Genomic DNA, 19,063 nt, shown 5'->3' on the forward strand with positions numbered 1-19,063 from the left:
AAATACCACTCAAATATACGTATAATATAAAATAAAACCTCCTTGCTGACCGGTCATGACGCAATGCTGAATGCCCCGTTTGCATGAGAAAATGAATCCATTTAAGATGTGATCAAGCCGATTTAAGCCGTCTCTAAATGGAGGCTTTATGATATTTTCACAATATCTTTGCAAAACAGATGACACAAAGTGGTTTAAAATTATTTATATTTTATTATTTCTTTAGGAGCTAGGAAAAAAGTAAACCAAATAAACTGTAACATAAGTTTGTACACGCAATAAAGATTGGGAAGCAGAGAAATTATGCAATACAGTGAGGGGTACAAGATACAAGATGGTCTTGTGTAGTCCAGGGACTTGGAAGCTGGGAGGAGTTGCCCCTAAAAACGGATTCAGGGCAAGGCGTATGCCGCATATACTGCAGGGATTATGGTTGAACAAATCGGATGCAAGATCTCTGGTTCCAGTGTGTCAGATTCAGCTCCTGCAGGGTTCGCATTTTTCTCAGCGGTGGCTTGACACTCAAAATCATCTTACAATGTTGACATTAATAGAAAATAAGCAAGATACAGATGGTAATTACAGATGAAGAAAGAAATAAGACCATGCTCCTTCAGCTAAGGTGCACAATGAACAGACAGATTAAGGGTAGGCATGCTCTGTTAAACAGACAGGAGAAAACAATGAAGCTATAATAAACTGTTCATTTGTGGAAACCACAATATAGTGACAGTGATTTTTAACATCAGTCAAAGAAACCAAATAACTTACAGTAAATACAAAGAAATTCCAAACCTTTAACTACAGGGGTTATGTACTGAACATTTTACATCTCAGTTTTGTTTTTAACTTATAATGAATGTGGATTTTGTTGAATATGAACTCTTTAACATGAAGTCAACAATTCAAGTGTCATAAGCTAAGTTGAGTCATTTTGACCCACATCATGGGAGGGAGGGCCTATACACTTTAGACTGAGCTCTTCCTTCATCAAGGTGAAGAGATTACTCAACATAGACATAACCTCTTAGTACAGCAACACTTTCAAGCCATCATTTACTCATTTGTGGAGGACAAAAGTAACCAGGGGGAAGCCCTTGATGTATCTGTTTTCTCTTTGCCCCAATCAAATCAAATGGTTTATGCACAATGATCAAAGAACAGTGATCCTCAAAATGAACAACAGACTTGAAAATAAGAAAACTAAAACAAAAATCTTAAAAAGGTCAAGAGGGAACGTTTCTTCTCTTTGAGAGATTGTATTTGCCTAACGGTCCTCCGGGGGGTGCAGCTTGACCATATCATCGGAGCTGAGGAAATCTGACAAAAACTTAGTATGATACTGTTTCAATCATTTCCATGTGTTTGCCGTCTGGGAGATAGAGCGAGAGGGGATCATGTCCAGGAGGTACTCCCTCTGACGGGCGTCGACGGTGGACGAGGTCTTGTGACCGGACAGACTGGGGTTCACATAGGCCATGGTCACTCCTGCACACACAGGGGACAGAAACACAAGTCAGGCTGCGGACACAACTACACTAGTGTGGTATGAGTTTGATGCTTTTTGAGTTGAGATTGGTAAAAACAGTAAGATTAATCATAATAATACCTGCACACAAATCCACACGTGTACACACACACACACACACACACACACACACAGGAAAAGTGACAGAATAGAAACTACCAGTAGTTCTACTCTAAGGTAGAGTTGTGAAGCCCAGGAAGAGAATACACCACCAAACAGAGGGACTAAAGTAGGAAGATAAAGATCAGTGGCAGCGGGGGGATTGAGGAGTGGGATTGCCTTGTCCGAAAACAACTTTTAACATTTCCTCCTGCATGTGTCATAACAGTATTTCCTATGCACTCCAATGTGGGGGCTTACACTATATTGCACCTATTGCATATATTTCTTAACACTCCTAAAATTTGGTCTCGGGAAGGTAAAGGATTGCTTTTGGACCAGACAAGAGTTTGACAGGTAAGAGAGTAGATGTCAGGGGCCAGTGTTGGGCTGGTATTAGTGTGAGTCTACCTGTGTTGCTGTTGCTCTGCTTCTTCCATGCAGTGGCTGAGGCACTACCCCCGCTGATATTCCTGCTGCCGCCGATTCCACTGCTGCTCACCTTTGAACTCTGGGCAGAGGGGCGGGAAACATGGGCATGCTTACCTGGCCGGTTGACCAAGGCTGCGGCCGCCACTGCGCTCTGCAGCTGAGAGGAAGAGGAGAAGGAGTGGGGGACACCCCTCACCCCCATGGATGAGACACTTCCACGGGACAGATGGCCCTGGGAGCTCTGAGGGCACAAGGGGGGGTGGGGGTTGGGATGGATTCAAAAAGAAGAGAGGGAGAGTTGAGGAGACAGAATAAGAGAAGGAGACAATATGAGCCTGTGCTTTACATTACAGACATAATAAGGGATTAGCGATGTTAATGATTAATCGACGATCGATTAATCACCGTTAATAATTTGATCGATCAAGCATGTATTAATCGATAATGTACGTTATGTGCTACTTCTCATTTTTTTCAGAAATGATTTACCAGCACAAGGGAGCAATTTAACTTTCACCGTCTATACAGAGGAAGGAGAAAGCCAAGCAAGCGGGTGGAAGCATTACACCCGAAAAGACAACAGTGTTCATTGTAAACATTGTAATACAAAGTTGAAATACAGCACCTCTACAAGCACAATGAAAGAGAATGCATTCCCCCGGCTGGCGAAGTTGGCGCGACACTATTTGTGCCTCCCAACCCGGGACAGCTGTTCCCCCGGAGCGTGTGTTTCAGCGGATGGACTGACTGTCTCCAGGCTGCACTGGACTCATCCCTGACCACGTAGATAAGCTCTTATTCTTAAATAAACCAGTAGATTGTTGTGCCATTGTTTCCAGTACACAAACTGTGGCAGCGCCACAATATCGGCACGGCCGGCACAATATAGTTAATCAATGTATAGAAATGGATCTAAATCGCTCTGTAATGAGTCTAATGTGCGCATCACGTCATGTCTGTCATTTGGCGATGCAGTAGCTCTGTACTCAACCTGACAGTCCGTCTCCCGTTCTGAAAATTCCACAATTTCTCCGAACTCGCACGTGTTGTAACAGTAAAGAGTAACTTGATAATTTTCAATCGGACAATTGTAACACTGCTCAACACTCAGAAAGTTAACATGAGTGCAGTGCAGAGACTTCATTGCATATTCCGCCAGTTGGGTTCTGTTGGACACAAAGTAAAGACAATTTAAAGTAATGAACCCTAAAGAAAGTACATTTTCAGCCTGTGGGAAACACTGACGTCCGTTGTCGGGGGTCCCGACTCTTTTGAATTATGCTTGGTTGAGTAACTTGTTGAGTAAGCCTAAAGACAGGTGTAAAAACACGCATTTTGTATTTTCTATGTCAAAAGCTGTTTTTTACATAATGATTAATTGATTAATTGGTCATTAACGTGACCGACAATCAATTAAGGAAATTTCAGAAAATTTGCATCCCTATAAGGGATTACATCCAAATAACTGACGGTGATGGAGGGTATGGCAGCTGAATAGAGAGGGTTTCTAGTTACAGTGGAATAAAAGTGTTTCCCTTAAAGAAAAGGTGATGCCTACCTGCTTGATGCTTGAGTGATGGTGAACCAGGTTCTGTCCTCTGCTGTGCTGGTGCTGGTGATGGTGCTGGAGCGAGGACGCTCTGGCTTGAGCCTGCTTCAGCTGCTGAGACACCAGCTGTTCTACCTTCATCGATGAAGAGGTGGATGAGGAGGACGAAGAGCAGGAGGTGGCGTGGGACACTGGCGAGGCAGCCTGCTGGAGAATGCGCTGCTCTATTTCCTGCTCCTGCTGCAGCGCTTTGACGAACGCAGCTTTCAGCCTACTGGTGTGCTCGGCTTTCAAAGCCTTTTTCTGATTGGATGACATACAGTCCTCACAGAGGATTGTACCGCCTTTAGCCTTGTCCTGCCTCCAGCGGCAGGTGAAGTCAGTGCTGCACTGGGTGCAGGTGAAGGGGTCTTTGGCAGTAGACTTGGACACTGCCACACCTGTCTTTCCTGGAGTGGACAGAAAGGGGAAACCCAGAGGCAATGAGTTAAAACGAACAGAGGGACTTCTGTAGCCTCAAAGATTAGATTAATTACAAAGAACAAGAGACAGAAAAGCAGACAGGTTATCAATTCCTGGGTGAAACTGGGGATTACATGTATCACTCCCTGACTGCACGCTCAAAATTTGATAGCCTCAATAAAAGTGGGCAGGCCAACAGCTAACATTTGTCTGAAATAGGCCACACATCTACACAACTGCCAAAACTACAGACGATTCAACATACCTCTGTGGATAGTATCTAGTAGATTCTGTACCACTTCCTCCAGTCCCACTAGGTAGATGAACTCATTATTGGCTGCTGAGGGCAGGAAGTTGAACTCTGGGGCGGGGGGCTTTGGTGGGGGGATCTCCAGGAGGGTCTTCTCCAGTTGTTTACGCAGGGCCAGCTTGGCCGCAGCCTGGCGGCTGGCCGGGGAGTCGTTCACATTGACTACAGATACACTGCTGCCTCCTGACTGGGAGGTCATGGAGGAGCCCTTCAGGCTGGCTGGGGAGGCCTTTTAAAAAGAAGGAAAGAGGGGAAGAAAGAAGACAAACAGTTGTAAACATACACTCAAAATCTAAATATCTTTCACTTGTTTTGACGATTTAAAAGTTACATTACAGGTAAAGAAACAAGGAAGTATGTAAGTTGCAGCATCTAATTCAATAGTCTTCAGCTCAGACTGCTGTAAAATACCAGATAAACATGAATCCGACATGAAACAGTTAATTTTAAATTAATATGCTTATGCAACAGAAAAACATATCTTATACTGGGACCAGAACTATACTGCATGGCAGAAATACAAGATTTAATGAGTATTATTGAATTATTATCGATTAAATAGCTAAATTTAATGAACAGTTATGGCCCTTTTTTCATACAATGGTTTGTTACCTCGGCGTCGATTTTAAAAGCAGCCTCCGCTTCGCGCTGTGCCTAACGCCTATGATCTAAAATCACTGTAAACCACGGTCTCCCATTGTTTAAGACTATTGCTTAAAATTAATACTATGTTAGTAAACTAGTATCAATTAAAATCTGAATGACATCAGCAAATACGCTGGAGATGGCGAGGAACAGTGCGATGTGTCAAGCAACCTAGCATCACTGCCTAGTCACCTGAACACGGACGATGGTCAACTTTAGCTAAAGAACCTGCAAGTCACCGCGTTAGCAAACTGACGTTAGCCAAGTCAAATCTGACTTTACCATTTCATTTCACATAGCTTACCTTCACTTTTTGGCCATCAGTTCTCCGAAAAAAGTTGGTTATGGGTAATTGTGCCATTTTCACCAAAGGTCAAGTGTAGACAAATGTTAACATCATACACAAACAGTCGCTAACCTCTAACTTTTCAAGGCGAGTTGAAATGTGAACAAAAAATCAAGTGCTCCGCCTCCAGTATGTTGTATGCAGTGTATGCAGTATGCATCCACAGTTAGTAACAATAAAGATTTAAAAATCCAGCTAATCCATGGTCTCCTGTTTCATTCCCTTTCTTTTAAATTTGAAATAAGTTGAAACTGAGTATGGAATATAAGAAAAAATGCTGGCAAGATAATGCTGTTTGCCAAATCTGCTGGCTCTCTTTACACAGTTGTTGACTGTCAAACAGAAATTACACCCCAAACACAAGATTTTTCAAAGGATAAATTACATACATTTGTGCAAAATGGTAAATAAGGGTGGAAGTAACTAATTACTCTTGTTATTTTAATTACTCCTATAATTAAGTAGCTTTTTGTGTAATTCTATTTTGAGTATTTTTTTTTTTACATCAGTAATTTTACTTTTACTTTAGTATAATTTGACTGTATTGCCCTTAACATTTTAAATCACATTCATTACAGAGTACAAATTTTGTAAGCTCTCCATGAGCATTGCATGAGAAACTGGCCAGCCGTAAATTGGCCAAATGTGGATCCATTCGCACTGAACAGTAAATCAGTCAAGAAGTAATCTGGCTTTACTTTAAGTTAAGTTTTCTTTTTTTTCCTATTAAAATAATCTAGTTTCTCTCACTCCTCTGTCCTCTCTGTCATTTAGAATTGCATGGAAAAGATCACATATTACACTGTTCTTTCACTGCTACAAGTTATCTGTTTGAAGGCCAAGTACGTAGCTAGGTTCTTGTTTGTTTCACAGTATAAATTAAACTGTACTTCTCTATGAGGCGTGCAGCCTACTTGTTAGACATGCTCTGACTTTGTATGCTCATGTTCCTTCTTTTTAAACTTGGATGTACCTGGGAGATATTGACCAGCAGGCTAGCATTGCCGACGCTGCCGACTCTGATGAGGCCCGACTGGACCATGCCTCTCTGGCCCTGGATCCCAGGTGCCGAGGCTCTGGGGGCCAGCAGCAGAGGAGGGGGGCCCGAACCCGAGCCCCCGGAAGCAGCCAACTGCTGCTGCTGCTGCTGCTGCTGCTGCTGGCGGAGAGCCTGGATCTGCTGTGGAGACACAGAGATGGGCTAACCGGGACCATGAGAGGGGACACAGGGAGCGTCAAGGAGGGACACCACAAACGAGGGGAATGGAGGGTCAAGGGAGGAACATTACCAGCACCAAAAGGGGCAGACACAAAGAGAGAGAGGTGCAGAGAAAGACAATTAGTCCTGAGCTTCAGCTAATTTATTGCCAAGTAGTTTGTCTTAGAGTGTGAAAAGCAGCAGTAAGACTGAGTACACCGAGCTATCAGTGCCTTGGCCAAGCCTCTCAAAATGAGAATATCCAACAAATTCAAATGCTCAGACAAAGGTTTAAATGAATCAAAGATAGCTTAATGTCTTGGGCTGGTAATAACATTGATAACAGCATGTATCCCAGTTGTGGCTCACCTGTGCCCCTCTGACCAGAGGTGGCATGATGATCTGGGCGCCCTGTTTGGATGAGACCTGCTGCCCTCCTCGCACCAGCGGAGGAGGGATGACCGTGCCTGAGCTCCTGCCCGTCACAATCTGACCAGAAAAACACCATCAGGAGCTGTATGAAGGTGCCATTACGTTTATGGTTGTGCCTGTGTGACATTTCACCACTAACCTGCTGAGAGCCTTTGTTGCCTACAATGGTTCCCCGAATTAGAGGAGGAGGAGCTGCAGAGCCAGACAGACTTGAAGGCTGAGAGAGAAACAGAGAAAGATGTAAAACAATGTAAAACAACAAACAGAATGTTCAAAGTGCCAGATTGCACTGCGTGGATGTGCAATTCTTTGTGTGACCCTGTGCTGACGTAGGTAGTAAGTGTTTGTTTACCTTCTGGAGAGTGTCCTTCTGTATCTGGCTCTGTCTGAGCTTCTTCAGCAGCACCAGCTTGGCCTCCTCCAGTCTCAGCTCCTCCTTCAGCTGCTTAATGATGCGCTCCCTCTCCACCGGGCTGCTCTTCTACACCCAGGAGATCATCACAGCACTTTCAGTCACATTTCAACAGACAAAAAGCCCGCCCCATAACTGACAGGTTACACATTCGAGCCTCACAACAGTCAGCGTGTGTCCATCAACCGTCATGCATTCTGTCAAAATGTTCTTCAGTGGGAAACTTGTAAGTTGCTCTGAATAAGAGCATCAGCTAAAGAAAACAAAATAATAAGACCAGGCTGTTTGTGTGTTTCTGTATGTTTGCCTTCCAAAGAAATAAGGACAAAAATCCTACTCACACCACGTCCCATCTGCACCAATTTATTGTGTCAACGCTTTAAAAAACTAAATCTGACTGTGAGTGCAGAACATTAATCTAAATCTATTTTATGATTTGAACTTGGGGTTCAGACTGCATCCAGCACCATTCTTAGGAGTAAAGCATAGCGACATGCGTGATTTTGTGTGTGTTGTTCTCACCATAAGCAGGTCTGTGTCCAGCTCCTTAAAGTGGCTCAAGCCATTCATCGGGGGGCTGGGGGAGTCGTTATCCGACAAGATGATGACATCATCGTCATCATCGTCAGCGGACGGCGGGCGCTTCTCTCTCTTTATTCTGTTGGACACAGGGGGGACATTGGCATCCAAATTTATATTCTAATGAATTTAATTACTTTTCCAATTGTGCACTGACCAGAGGCAGAATCGAATGAAATAAAATGTTAGAAGGTACGATTTTTTTTTTTAAATGCTTCCACTAGGCGATAAGGTTGTTGAACACATTTTAAATACTTGAAAAATGATGAGGACTATTTGGGTAACCGCCAGTTGGCACTGTGTGCTCACTATCACCAGACCCAGATGTAGAAAACAGCTACAGCCACAGTGAGACTACCGTAATCCTTTATAGGACCAATTATGAAATGCATACCATATGAAGCACACCAGTCATACTGATTAAAGCGAGGGGGAAGTCTTAGGGACATTTTGGATCAACCCTCACTTCTGTCTTCAACATCACACGTCACCACATATCACTACATTCCTATCTCTGCTGACACAAGGCAGTTGGAGAATGTGACAGTACACGTGACATACATATGGAAATACGTGCGTGGTTCTCATGGAAAGCGACCAGTTCACCTGCAGGCTACATGCTAGTTTTGGTACAGCGGATCACCAAAATCTTCACCACTCATCAATCTTTAAGGATCGATGAGTGGTGACTGAAGTTCCTCTGAAAATAAGGGCAAGCCCCTCATGATTACTCAGATGATCAATTTATATCAGCATAAGAAGCAGCCGTTAAAATGAACGCATGACAAAGCGAGGCCTCTCTCTCCCAGCCGTCCTCCTTGTGTCTGTATGCGTGTGTGTGTGTGTGTATTAGTCTCTCCTCAGGGCTTAGCGCCATCATCACTTCCTGTGGATTAATCACTACTCTTCCAAAGAGGTCACATGACCTCAAAGTCATCGTCACGTGACACACTCAGTTTACCACCCCCCCCACACACACACACTCCCCCCCCCCCCTCCCCCCCCCTCCCCTCACTGTTCCTTCCACTGTGGAAACCATGGCAACAACCGGCTGGAACCGGTTTGTGACACACGGGCTTCATTTTGTGTGAGGGGAGTTTTTAGGGTTCAGGTGGTGAGCGGGGGGAAAATGGAGGTGGATAAAGTTTTAGGTCCCCACCCGCCCACAGAGTAGACACTCTAGTAGGAAGTTCTACTGATGTTTAAAGAAACGTCTTGATTATTAAAAGAAACTTTGCATATATTTAGCCTATTTAGATTCAAGTAAAGTGTCATTCATCTGGAGGTATATTTCCCCCAAGTAAGTTTTTAAACAAACAACAAAAATCTAGATTCCTGCATTCTTTCAGAGGAATCGCAGAACTTCGCTGCAGATGAGGTTTCCTGCTGGATCACAGGAGTTCACATTCACAGCATTATGTTTTGACAGTTACTTCAAGTGGTTGTCACATACTCGAGTTTGGCATCTACTGCTGAAGACAAATGATTCAAATAGTGTTTCTCACCCTCTAGAGGTGCTCATGTCCACCGGCTGCTCTCCTGTCTGAACTTCCACTTTAATGGTGGCCTTCACCTCTCCTGCAGCCAGCATGCCACTGGACACCTTGGGCTCTGACGATCGGACCCGGCTCCTCGTGTCCACAACTGGCTCCGTCCTCGCCTTACTGGCCCTGTCATTACGGTCAGTCTTATTGTCTGAGCTGGGTTCGGCCGTCTCCTGTGTCTGGGTCTTCTCCCGGTCATCCTTCACCGGCTGGGAGGCCAAAGGTAACGCTAAAGGTAACGGCAGCCGGCTCTGCTCTTGCTCCTGCTCACTCTCGTCCTCGGATCCATTCCTAGTCCGGCTCTGGCCGTCCTGTGCCAGTGTGGGGTCAGGTGTAGGTTGCGTCTCGGTTGTGGTTTCGGACTGGTCCATTTTAGGCTTCTTGCTTTCACTGTCAGCAGCGGAGGGTTCTGTGGAAGAGGGAGGAGCCTCCCTCTCCAGCGCCCTCTTCTGGCTGCGTGTCTGGCGGACAGCCTCCTCAGACATCCCCTAAGGAGGAAGGAAGAAATAATAGTGTCATCATCTCAATATTCACACTGGATTTAAGTTACAGGTGGAATTTCACAAGTCACAGAGATTCATTATCTAAGCCTTGTCCCATATCAAGGTAATGTGGTCTAGGTGACTGAGCAGTCATGACCAGTGACATCTAGTCATGGCAACCAGGCATCTAACCCAAAGTACAGTTGGCAAAAAAAAAGGGGGGAAAATGAGCAATTTCTATTTTAATACAGTTCCGCTGTAGAAAACATAGATTGCAGAAATAATTGACATTCAATCAAGTGACTTTTGTTCCCACTGCTAGCAGGTTGTACAATGTTATAGCCAAATCAGACCGCTCCAGAAAGATAAAATGGATTCTTAGATAGCATGCGTGTTCTTTATGATAAATGTTTCATTTACTTTTGTGTGTGCAGAGGCCTAAGCATCAAATCATGGGATTGTAGTGTTCTGAATTTGATGCACAAAACTGGTACACCTGAACAGAAAACCTATAGTTCGTGGCACATGATGGGTCACACAATTTCTGGTGGGTCCACTGGGTGTCAAGAGCTGGCAAAGTTTGGACAATTTCAGACACAGGCCAAAAAGGTTTAATAACCTCTAATCTATAACATACAGTATCAGAAAGACACTCTAACTGGGACCAACCATGCTTCCATATTGCAAGCAACATGATCAACAAATCACCGGAAGTCCATTCATTTCCTACAGAGCTGAGCGACCAAGGAAAGTCAGCCGATGTGTAGATGTTCAGTTTGTTTGTTGGCCGAGAAGTTTGGCCAAGGCCGAACTTTCTGCGGTCAGCGGCGGTCAACAGTCAATCAGACTTCCGTACTTTCTTGTTTCCCTCAATTTAATTTTGTTTCATGAACAATAGTTCAGCCTGGCAAGTGAAAAATGGACGAGAAGTTGACTACAGCCATTCAAAACCTCCCGGTTTGTTATGTTTATTTGAAACACTACAGCAATAACATCTCAAAAATGATGCCTGGACAATGGTTGCATCTATCATTGGGCTCGATGGTAAGCTCTGATTGGAAGTGAAATATTATAATTTATTTACATAATGTTAACACGGCCTGTCAAACTTGGCTAGAGACCTATTACCCAATAAGGGAATCAAGTTAACTGTTCTACAAAAACAAAAACACGAAATCAATGAGACTATTAAAATGTATAAATACATAGCTTATTTTTGTTGGTCATAACTTTGGAACTGAGATCACAATAAAGCTGTGATTGAAGACTTGTGCCAAGACATCCACGGATTCACATTCAGTCTAAACCAAAACCACAATGGGGTTTTGGCGATGGAGTGAAGACAGTACAGACAGACATCATTAACTGCAATACAAAAATCAAACCAAACACTTTGTTTCACATAAATGACTGTTCCCACCACTGAACTGCTGTTTGACATTTTTGTGCAAGTGTAACACTTTTTTACTAAAGTTGGAAACTAAAGTTGGCAAAAAATAATATTATTGTGATGGAAAAGCCGGCTCTGAAAGACTAACTTGCATATAACCTTTTTCCCCAAATTCAGGCACAGACTAGAAGCATGACCGTCTGCTATCCTGTGTACGACAAATTCAATCCCACCAGATGTTGACATGCTAACAATAGTGGAGATGGAGACATACAGCGGCTCACTCAGTCAGATGGCTGTGGGACTGACATGAGATAAGGGGTTACAGCGTGTGCACACACGCACTCACACACACACATGCACTCGTACATGCACACACACATTCACCTTGTTGTCAGCTATCCCTATACCGGCTGGTCTTAATCCCTGTGTCTTCCATCCACACACATACACACACACACACACAAACACAGGTCAAAGACAGAGAGAGGGAAAACAGGGAGATGAAAAACGTTGTAACAAGGTTTTATAGGAAGAGACAGCACAAGTGGAGAGTGACAGTCAATGAGACTGACGCTCAGTCCCATCCCTATTAAAACTGGATGACCACAAAGAGGAGACAGTCTGTACACATTGCGATTGTGTCTTGCATCATATTCAGACACGCTTCAGACCGGGGACCCAATCCTGCCCTCCATAAGGAAAGACAGCAACCACTAGTTTGCTGAGGCCCTCAGTCTGCCCAGCGACGCACTACAGGAAGCTATGGTTTTGGAAAAAAAAAAAAGGACCACGATTAACCCTTTCAACCTGGGCTACTTCTCAGTGACACACACCGTACACACACACTCTTGCCCCCTCCCCTTCTTTTTCTCAGAATGGTTACGTTGGCAGCCATACAGCACACTCATTGTATCCATATTGTACCTATACAACACACACACACACCAAGTCAGAACGCAGCACACCGACCAATCATCTGATAACAGAGAGCTGACTAAGTTTTTTTTTTCTCAAATGCTCTGACATCACTGAGACACACATGACATGACCCTTCCCAGGATTCAGTGGGACACACAAAGCACTTTTCCCGAGAACCGGTTTAAACCGGTTGGCTAGTGTGTGCGTGTGTGTGCATCTGTGAGTGTGTGTGTGTGTGTGTGTGTGAGTGAGAGAGAAGCTGAAGCAGGTTTTAACCCTTTAGGTTCAGGAGCAGATGCAGGGCTTCTACAGTGACGGCCATTACACAGTCCAAACAAATTCAACAGTATGGAGGGGGGGTAATGGGGGGGGGGGGCATTGGGGATGGAAGTAACGGAGCCTGAGAGACAATCTTAAGCCTGTGATGGGTAGTTGGTGGAGGGGGGGGGGTCACTACAGTACACATATAGATAATTCTGATGCTGATACTCCTAAATTCACAAAGTCATCCATGTGCTTTTGGCAGACGTTTCCCTTTGGGCTCTTAGATGATACTCAACTGTCTATACACTACTGCACATTTAACTGTCTATACACTACACATACAGTATACTGTATAAGCCTTCAAGGCCTGTGCTGTCCATAGGCCGTTATTCTATTTTTTTTTTTAAGTCTATTTAAATGTTATTATTATTAAAGGTTATTACTATTCTGTGAAAAAAAGACAGGAAAGATGGGACAGTGAAAGAGAGGAGATGACATGCAGCATGGGCATTAGGGCTGCACAATTAATTGTAGATAATCGTATATCAGAGTTTTATGTTTCCACAATTATCCTAATAATAGTGTAATTCTGCAATATTGAAGTGTTTGTTATATTTTCAATTCCCCTAACAGTCCCGGTGTGGTATATAAAGCACTTCCTTTACACATGACCAATCACAATCTCTCACTGTGCAATGTGTACAAAATGACATCAAAACGAAAGTGAAGATGGAGAAGTAGGCAGGAGCAGTGGGAAAGTAAGAGACAAAACCAAACAGAAACCATCTTTTGAAAAAACGTAGCAATGAGCAAAGTGGAAAAAGCATGGAGTGACCCAACGTTAGAGAGGAAAATCCTCTCCGAGTCCGAACGTGAAAACATAGTTTTAGTTCCTAAAAGTGGATCATCGTCTGTCATTTGGAAATATTTTGGTTTTAATCCAGATGATGATAAACAGTACAGTAGAGATTCTGTGCAAAGTTTGCCTTAGGGTTATAGCTGCGGGCCACAAGAATAAAGTAGTAATTATTTATTATTTGAATTTTGTAAATAAGGACCACAATAAGAGTAAGCAACAAGACTGTTTAGCTGCTGCTACTAATTTTGTGTCTGTGCACATATTCAGCACCCAGACTACATTAAAACAAAATGACTGCAAGGTTGGTCCTATATCACTTATTTGCTGAGGAAAGTTTGAGCATGAGCATAAATACTTGGACAATACTGTACGAGTACTAATATGAAATAGTTATCTTGACATTGATTGTAGCAAACTCATTTCATAGGGAATTATGAGGAAGGGGGATTATCATTGTAGAGTCTGTTTTAAGACTTTTTTTTAAGTGTTTATCTAATCAAACTCTGTCCTCCCATTCACATTTCTCATGTAATTAAATAGCCAATGAACACATCAGCATCATCAAATAACACGGTGCAAGTATTTGGCTCTTAGTGTCTGTGGCTTCCACCAATACCAAGAATGAGTACTTTAATCTGGTGTCAGGTTGCTACCATCACCAGGGTGCCACTCGTCAGAACATACAGCCTACCTGCACCTGTCTTGTTGTCTGCTGCGTGTCTTTCCTTCCTGTCCTGAGGTGGTTATTTATCTAATCACTCATGGATCGTGTCAGGCATCATTCACTCAACCATCATTCATTCAGACTGGCAGACTCCTCACCATCACCGATGTCTGGGTTAGGGTTATGTGTTCAGCATTTTATTTGCTCACTGACAACCTTTACCCTGTGAAAACATATTTCTACACTGCGCAGGGTTCTCCCCAAACTGCGCAGCACACAGCCGCACTACCTTGTGAATCTGCTGCACCAGCAGAACTTTTCCTATCAATTGATCTGGTTGCTTCTATCAGCATAACATTTGATATCATTGACGGTACCCGAGCACTAGCTTGTCACAAAACCTTCGGAAAACCTCTGCTGCAGGATCACAATGAGCGAAATTAATCTGAGTCAACATCATTGATGGCTTGGGTGCTGGTGCTAGTCCTAACCTTTGTCTAAGCCTCCTTTTGTGGGTCAGCGAGTTGCTCGGTTACATCGCTTCAGCTTTGAACATGTCAGTGCTGTATCCAGTAACTATCACCATGTCTACACAAAATAGGCAAAAAAGGCAATCCGACCCTAAACTGTAGCCTATGTATTTGATGAAGTCATGTACGGTCGACCAAGCTGCTGCCCTGTGACCCCTGCAGTCATGTGCAGCAGATTACAATGTGGCCGACCGATGACCCTTTCCAGAACAGTGGCTTATTACACAACTACTCTAGATTGGTCTTGTATATAAGTGTTGGAACAATCTTTCCTGGAAAACAACAGGGTTGAAACTTTTGAGCATTTTGTGACTCACTCAGTTGTATAACTAGGAATATAGTCACTCTGGGCTGGGAGGAACTACCAGTACATCAGATTCAACGTGCTGTGGACTTCAGTGCTGTCGATAGATAACTCAGTGCTTCCAGTGTCAAAGCATGGCATTCTCCTCTGTGCTTTATTTTGACCAATTTTAATCCAAGGCATTGATGACAACCTCTTAACTAAAGACAACCTGTGCTGTATTATGTTCACAGTGATAGTTAATCAACAATGCAACCATGCGCCCCATTGTTATCATGCAAATAATGCTTTCTAAGGCCATTGTTCAGATGAACAACTGACTGTTCATTCCAGATCTCCACAAAAAAGCAATAATTGTAAAGTCTCCTTACAGCAGATCATCTTACCACAACACATCCCCAGACTTGATTTCAGGTCGCTGTGTTGCAGGCCTGGCTGCAGCCTACTGACTAATTAACTAATCCTTCCCTGAAAGAAGGTTGAAAATGTTTGCCAAAGGAATAATCTCTCAAATCATGTATTGAATATAATGAATCATTACATACTACAATAAATATGTCCTCCACACTCATATAATAGCCATCCATTTACACTTAAACCATTCATTTACACTGCATTGACACTTACAAGTCCAAGCCAAGCTTGTAAACTATGAATCATCTGCACAGCCAGCTCCATCATCATTATCATCATCATCATTATTATAGTAAGAGAACAAGCAATGGCTATAAGTTTAACCATGACAAACGGCACAGACATGACACTACATAAATAAAAGACCTTTGTGAATTTCAATCAAAAGCAACATTTCATTAAGAGTGCAATAAAGCATAGCTTTCAGATTTAAAGTGTTAAACTATAATGGATTAAATTGGTAGCAGTAGCCAGTCTACATGAAAAGTAGCCTATTTTGTTTTCCCAGCAACATCAAAACAATAGCTTCCGTCAAATTTGATCATTAAATAACATATGATTTGATCATTAAAAAATCAATCAGATTAAGTGTGTGTCAAGATAAATATGGTTAAAATAAAATAGAAAAATTCGGGTCAATTCGCGTAATGCAAAGAGCCTCAGCCACAGCTTTGTCCCGAAGCGCTGGAAACTCGTATCGCTGTAGTGGGGAAATGTGTGTGTGCGTCTGGGTGAGAGGAAGAGAGAGAGAGAAGTGTGTGTGTGTGTGTGTGCGTCTGTGTGTGTGTGTGTGTGTGTGTGTTCAGCTTTAAGAGGAGGAAGACTACGGTTGTCACAGAGAAGTAGGAAGATTAGCTACCAGATAGCAGAACCAACAGTGGTGCCACGGGGCTTAAACCAGGCAGCAGCGTCCACCATTACACCATCTATCTGTCCGTCTAAACTCACCCCTTTAAAAACTAAACCCAGCCCACAGTACATGTGCAACCAGCCGGCTTTTTTTTATTATTGACACCGCCTCATAGGAGGTGAGCGTGTTATTAGTTAGCGAGCTAACATTAGCTAGGTCGCACAAACAAAAACACGAACCCAGTTTAGCTAAGAAACAAGCAGGTTTATCATCTGACTGTTACTGGTTGCCACTGACTTAAGTCAAACTAACAAAGTCTTCCAGCACAGCAGCCCTCCAAGTGTCTGACCCGCACAACCAGAACCGAGCCCGAATCGCTGACCTGCATCCCAATGCGGGAGAATCGACAGCAAAAGAGGACAAACTTTCATCATACTGTCCCAAAGTCTAAGGTCTTCGGTTAACTGAGGATGTTTACCTGGGTGTCCCCTCCCAAGGAAAAACCTTCGAGTCGGAACTCATAAATTTCAACTACCGGCCCACGGACTGAGCCTACCGACGATGAACCGTTGGCGATCTAACGTTATAATCCTCACCCCGTTAAACGACTTGTACGATAGAAAATCAAGTCCAAAGATCACAGTTACAAAGTGGCACACATAAGCAAACATAAAATAAAATGAATTTGGCTGAGCAAGCTCCCCCCCCCTCCCCAGTGCTCAACCTTTGGCTCTGCGGAGAAGTGTTACTTTTCAACAGCCCATCAGCTTCTTTATCGTCACAGATAGGTGGAGGAAAACCTGGCTCCTCTCGACGAGTCCGAATAAAAGGCTCTCCTCAATCCACTTACTAAAAAACTTCGGCTACACCTTGGTCAACTTACTCGGTCGCTTTGTCACCCGTTCTTCACCGATGGTCGACCAAGGAATGTTTAATCTGCAATTAACCTCGATAAATCGTTGCTTTTTTTGAAATCCAGGGGATATCCTCTTTTTTTCGGCCCTCCCCGCTGCCGCGTCTGTTGCCAAATAATGCGCCTCAACACACATGGAGCCGCTGCGTCCTCTTAGTGGGCATGCGCACCTCAGCATACCAGGACGACCAGAGCACATCATGTAACCACTGACCACCAAGGGCCAAGGGAGGACGACTATGCCAGGGGCCCTTGGCTCCTCGGGCTGCCTCATGTCTGTACCAGCAGTAACATCACCCACCCCCCACCCATCTCACAATAAAGACCTATAAAGGCATTTCCAGCATCACATTTCTCCTCACCAACTCACAATAAGGACCTACACCAGCAACTCCAGAATCACATTTCTCCACCAACACACAAAAAGGAACTATACCAGCAACTCCAACATCACATTCCCCCCTTAATTCACAGTAAGGACCCATACCAACAATTCCAACATCATATTCCCCCCCCCATCTCACAATGACTAAGAGGGGGGGTCACAGTAAGGACTGAACCCTGTCCATTTGCATGCCAGTCAGCCAGTGTTGCACTTACTGTCAGATCCATGCATGCAAGTCCAAAACACACACAGCAGGTTTATTCAGAAGTTGCAGAATCATGTCCAACAGCTCCAACTGGCTGCCTTTTTCATAGCAAGACCCGTATCTCTTCAAAGCATCCATGTGAACTGAACTAAAAGCCTTCTCATCCACAAACAACCACGCACATACACACACATGCACACACACACACACACACACACACACACAAACACACACACCTGTTTGAAATATATCCAAGTAAGAGAAAGTGGTAGAATGAAGTGGGCTGGGGCTGCTATTCTCTAACAGGTGGGGTGGGGGGGAGGGATGAACGTGAAAGTTTGAATGCTTTGTCAGCTTCATCCTGCCGTTCTTTAAATGGCACAAAGGGTCTCTGGATGATGCTGTGTCATCGGGTCTGATTGTTCCCTCCTCTCGTCCCACCACTGCATCTCCTGAGGCTACCTGCCACACATTGTGTCATCTAAATCCAGTCAAAATAGGACCAAGAGGGCGTCTTCTCATCCTCTGCTTCACAGGGCAAGAATGAAATTAAGAGGGGAGGGGGGGGGGGGCACTGAAGTTGTATTTGTATAATGTAGGCTACAGTATTATGATGAATCTCTATTCAATCTCTATTTCTCTATATCTGTACATATTGTTAATGTTTCTTGACAATTAAAGCTTGTCTTTTAAGTGTATTTCAGAACGATTTTGTTTACTCTTTTATTGTTTGTAAACATTACAAATAAACCTCTAGACCCACATTGCAATATGATGAAAAAGGACAGAGGTGAGTCTTTTTTTTTTCTATGCAAGTCTTATTACAGGCAAATAAGTCCTATATTGCTATGTTCAATGAGAAGGTAGTGAGAAAATTAAGGTTACACCCTGAACCTGAAAGGTGACGATCTGAATCTGATCTGTAGCCTACGTATTAAATTGATCTGGTGGACAGGGTCAATCAGCTGGTATTGAGCAGGTGAAGGTTGGGTTTCTCCCTTCCCGTTCACAGCCAAGCAGGCTGGGGTCTGCTCACACCCAGGCTTCCCTTTTCTTTCTCTCTCTGCATGGAGTAATGGCCGCCCGTAACAACATGACAGCTTCAACTTAATCCTCATTAAGTACTGTAACAATGCAGGAAGTAGCTGCTGCAGTCACGATTAGACGGGCTCACTATTTGGCAGGAAATGACTCCCTTCAGCTGCGTCCAAGACACCTAGTGCGTCCCAAAACTTTTTACTTCTCACTCATCTCCCCTGTTTTTTTCTCAGTTCGCCTCCTGGCTGGAGGTGGCATTGAGGGAAGGAGGGAAGAAGGAAGAAACAGGAGAAATGGAAGAGACTTGA

General features: G+C 43.7%; 1 protein-coding gene across 2 annotated transcripts; it reads right to left on the minus strand.

Moving 5' to 3' along the window:
• Positions 1-222: 222 nt before the first annotated feature.
• LOC139650341 (transcriptional repressor p66 alpha-like) lies at positions 223-17,237 on the minus strand. Of its 2 annotated transcripts, none has more exons than XM_071526994.1 (11): positions 17,098-17,237; positions 9,498-10,024; positions 7,936-8,071; positions 7,354-7,482; positions 7,141-7,218; positions 6,939-7,058; positions 6,345-6,548; positions 4,336-4,609; positions 3,618-4,057; positions 2,039-2,300; positions 223-1,488 (listed from the first exon to the last, which is right to left on the minus strand). In XM_071526994.1, the coding sequence occupies exons 2-11, from the start codon at positions 10,019-10,021 to the stop codon at positions 1,352-1,354; spliced, it is 2,304 nt and encodes a 767-aa protein (XP_071383095.1). In that variant the 5' UTR covers positions 10,022-10,024; positions 17,098-17,237; the 3' UTR covers positions 223-1,351. The 2 variants fall into 2 exon arrangements, with proteins under 2 accessions (XP_071383095.1, XP_071383087.1); XM_071526986.1 differs by having other exon boundaries at positions 6,345-6,551.
• Positions 17,238-19,063: the final 1,826 nt, after the last annotated feature.

This window comes from Centroberyx affinis, unplaced genomic scaffold (genome assembly GCF_046629955.1).
Source record: "Centroberyx affinis isolate AG114_WGS23_722 - 3 ecotype Tasmania unplaced genomic scaffold, CSIRO-AGI_Caff_v1 ptg000112l_1, whole genome shotgun sequence".
Taxonomy (NCBI): Eukaryota; Metazoa; Chordata; class Actinopteri; order Beryciformes; family Berycidae; genus Centroberyx; species Centroberyx affinis.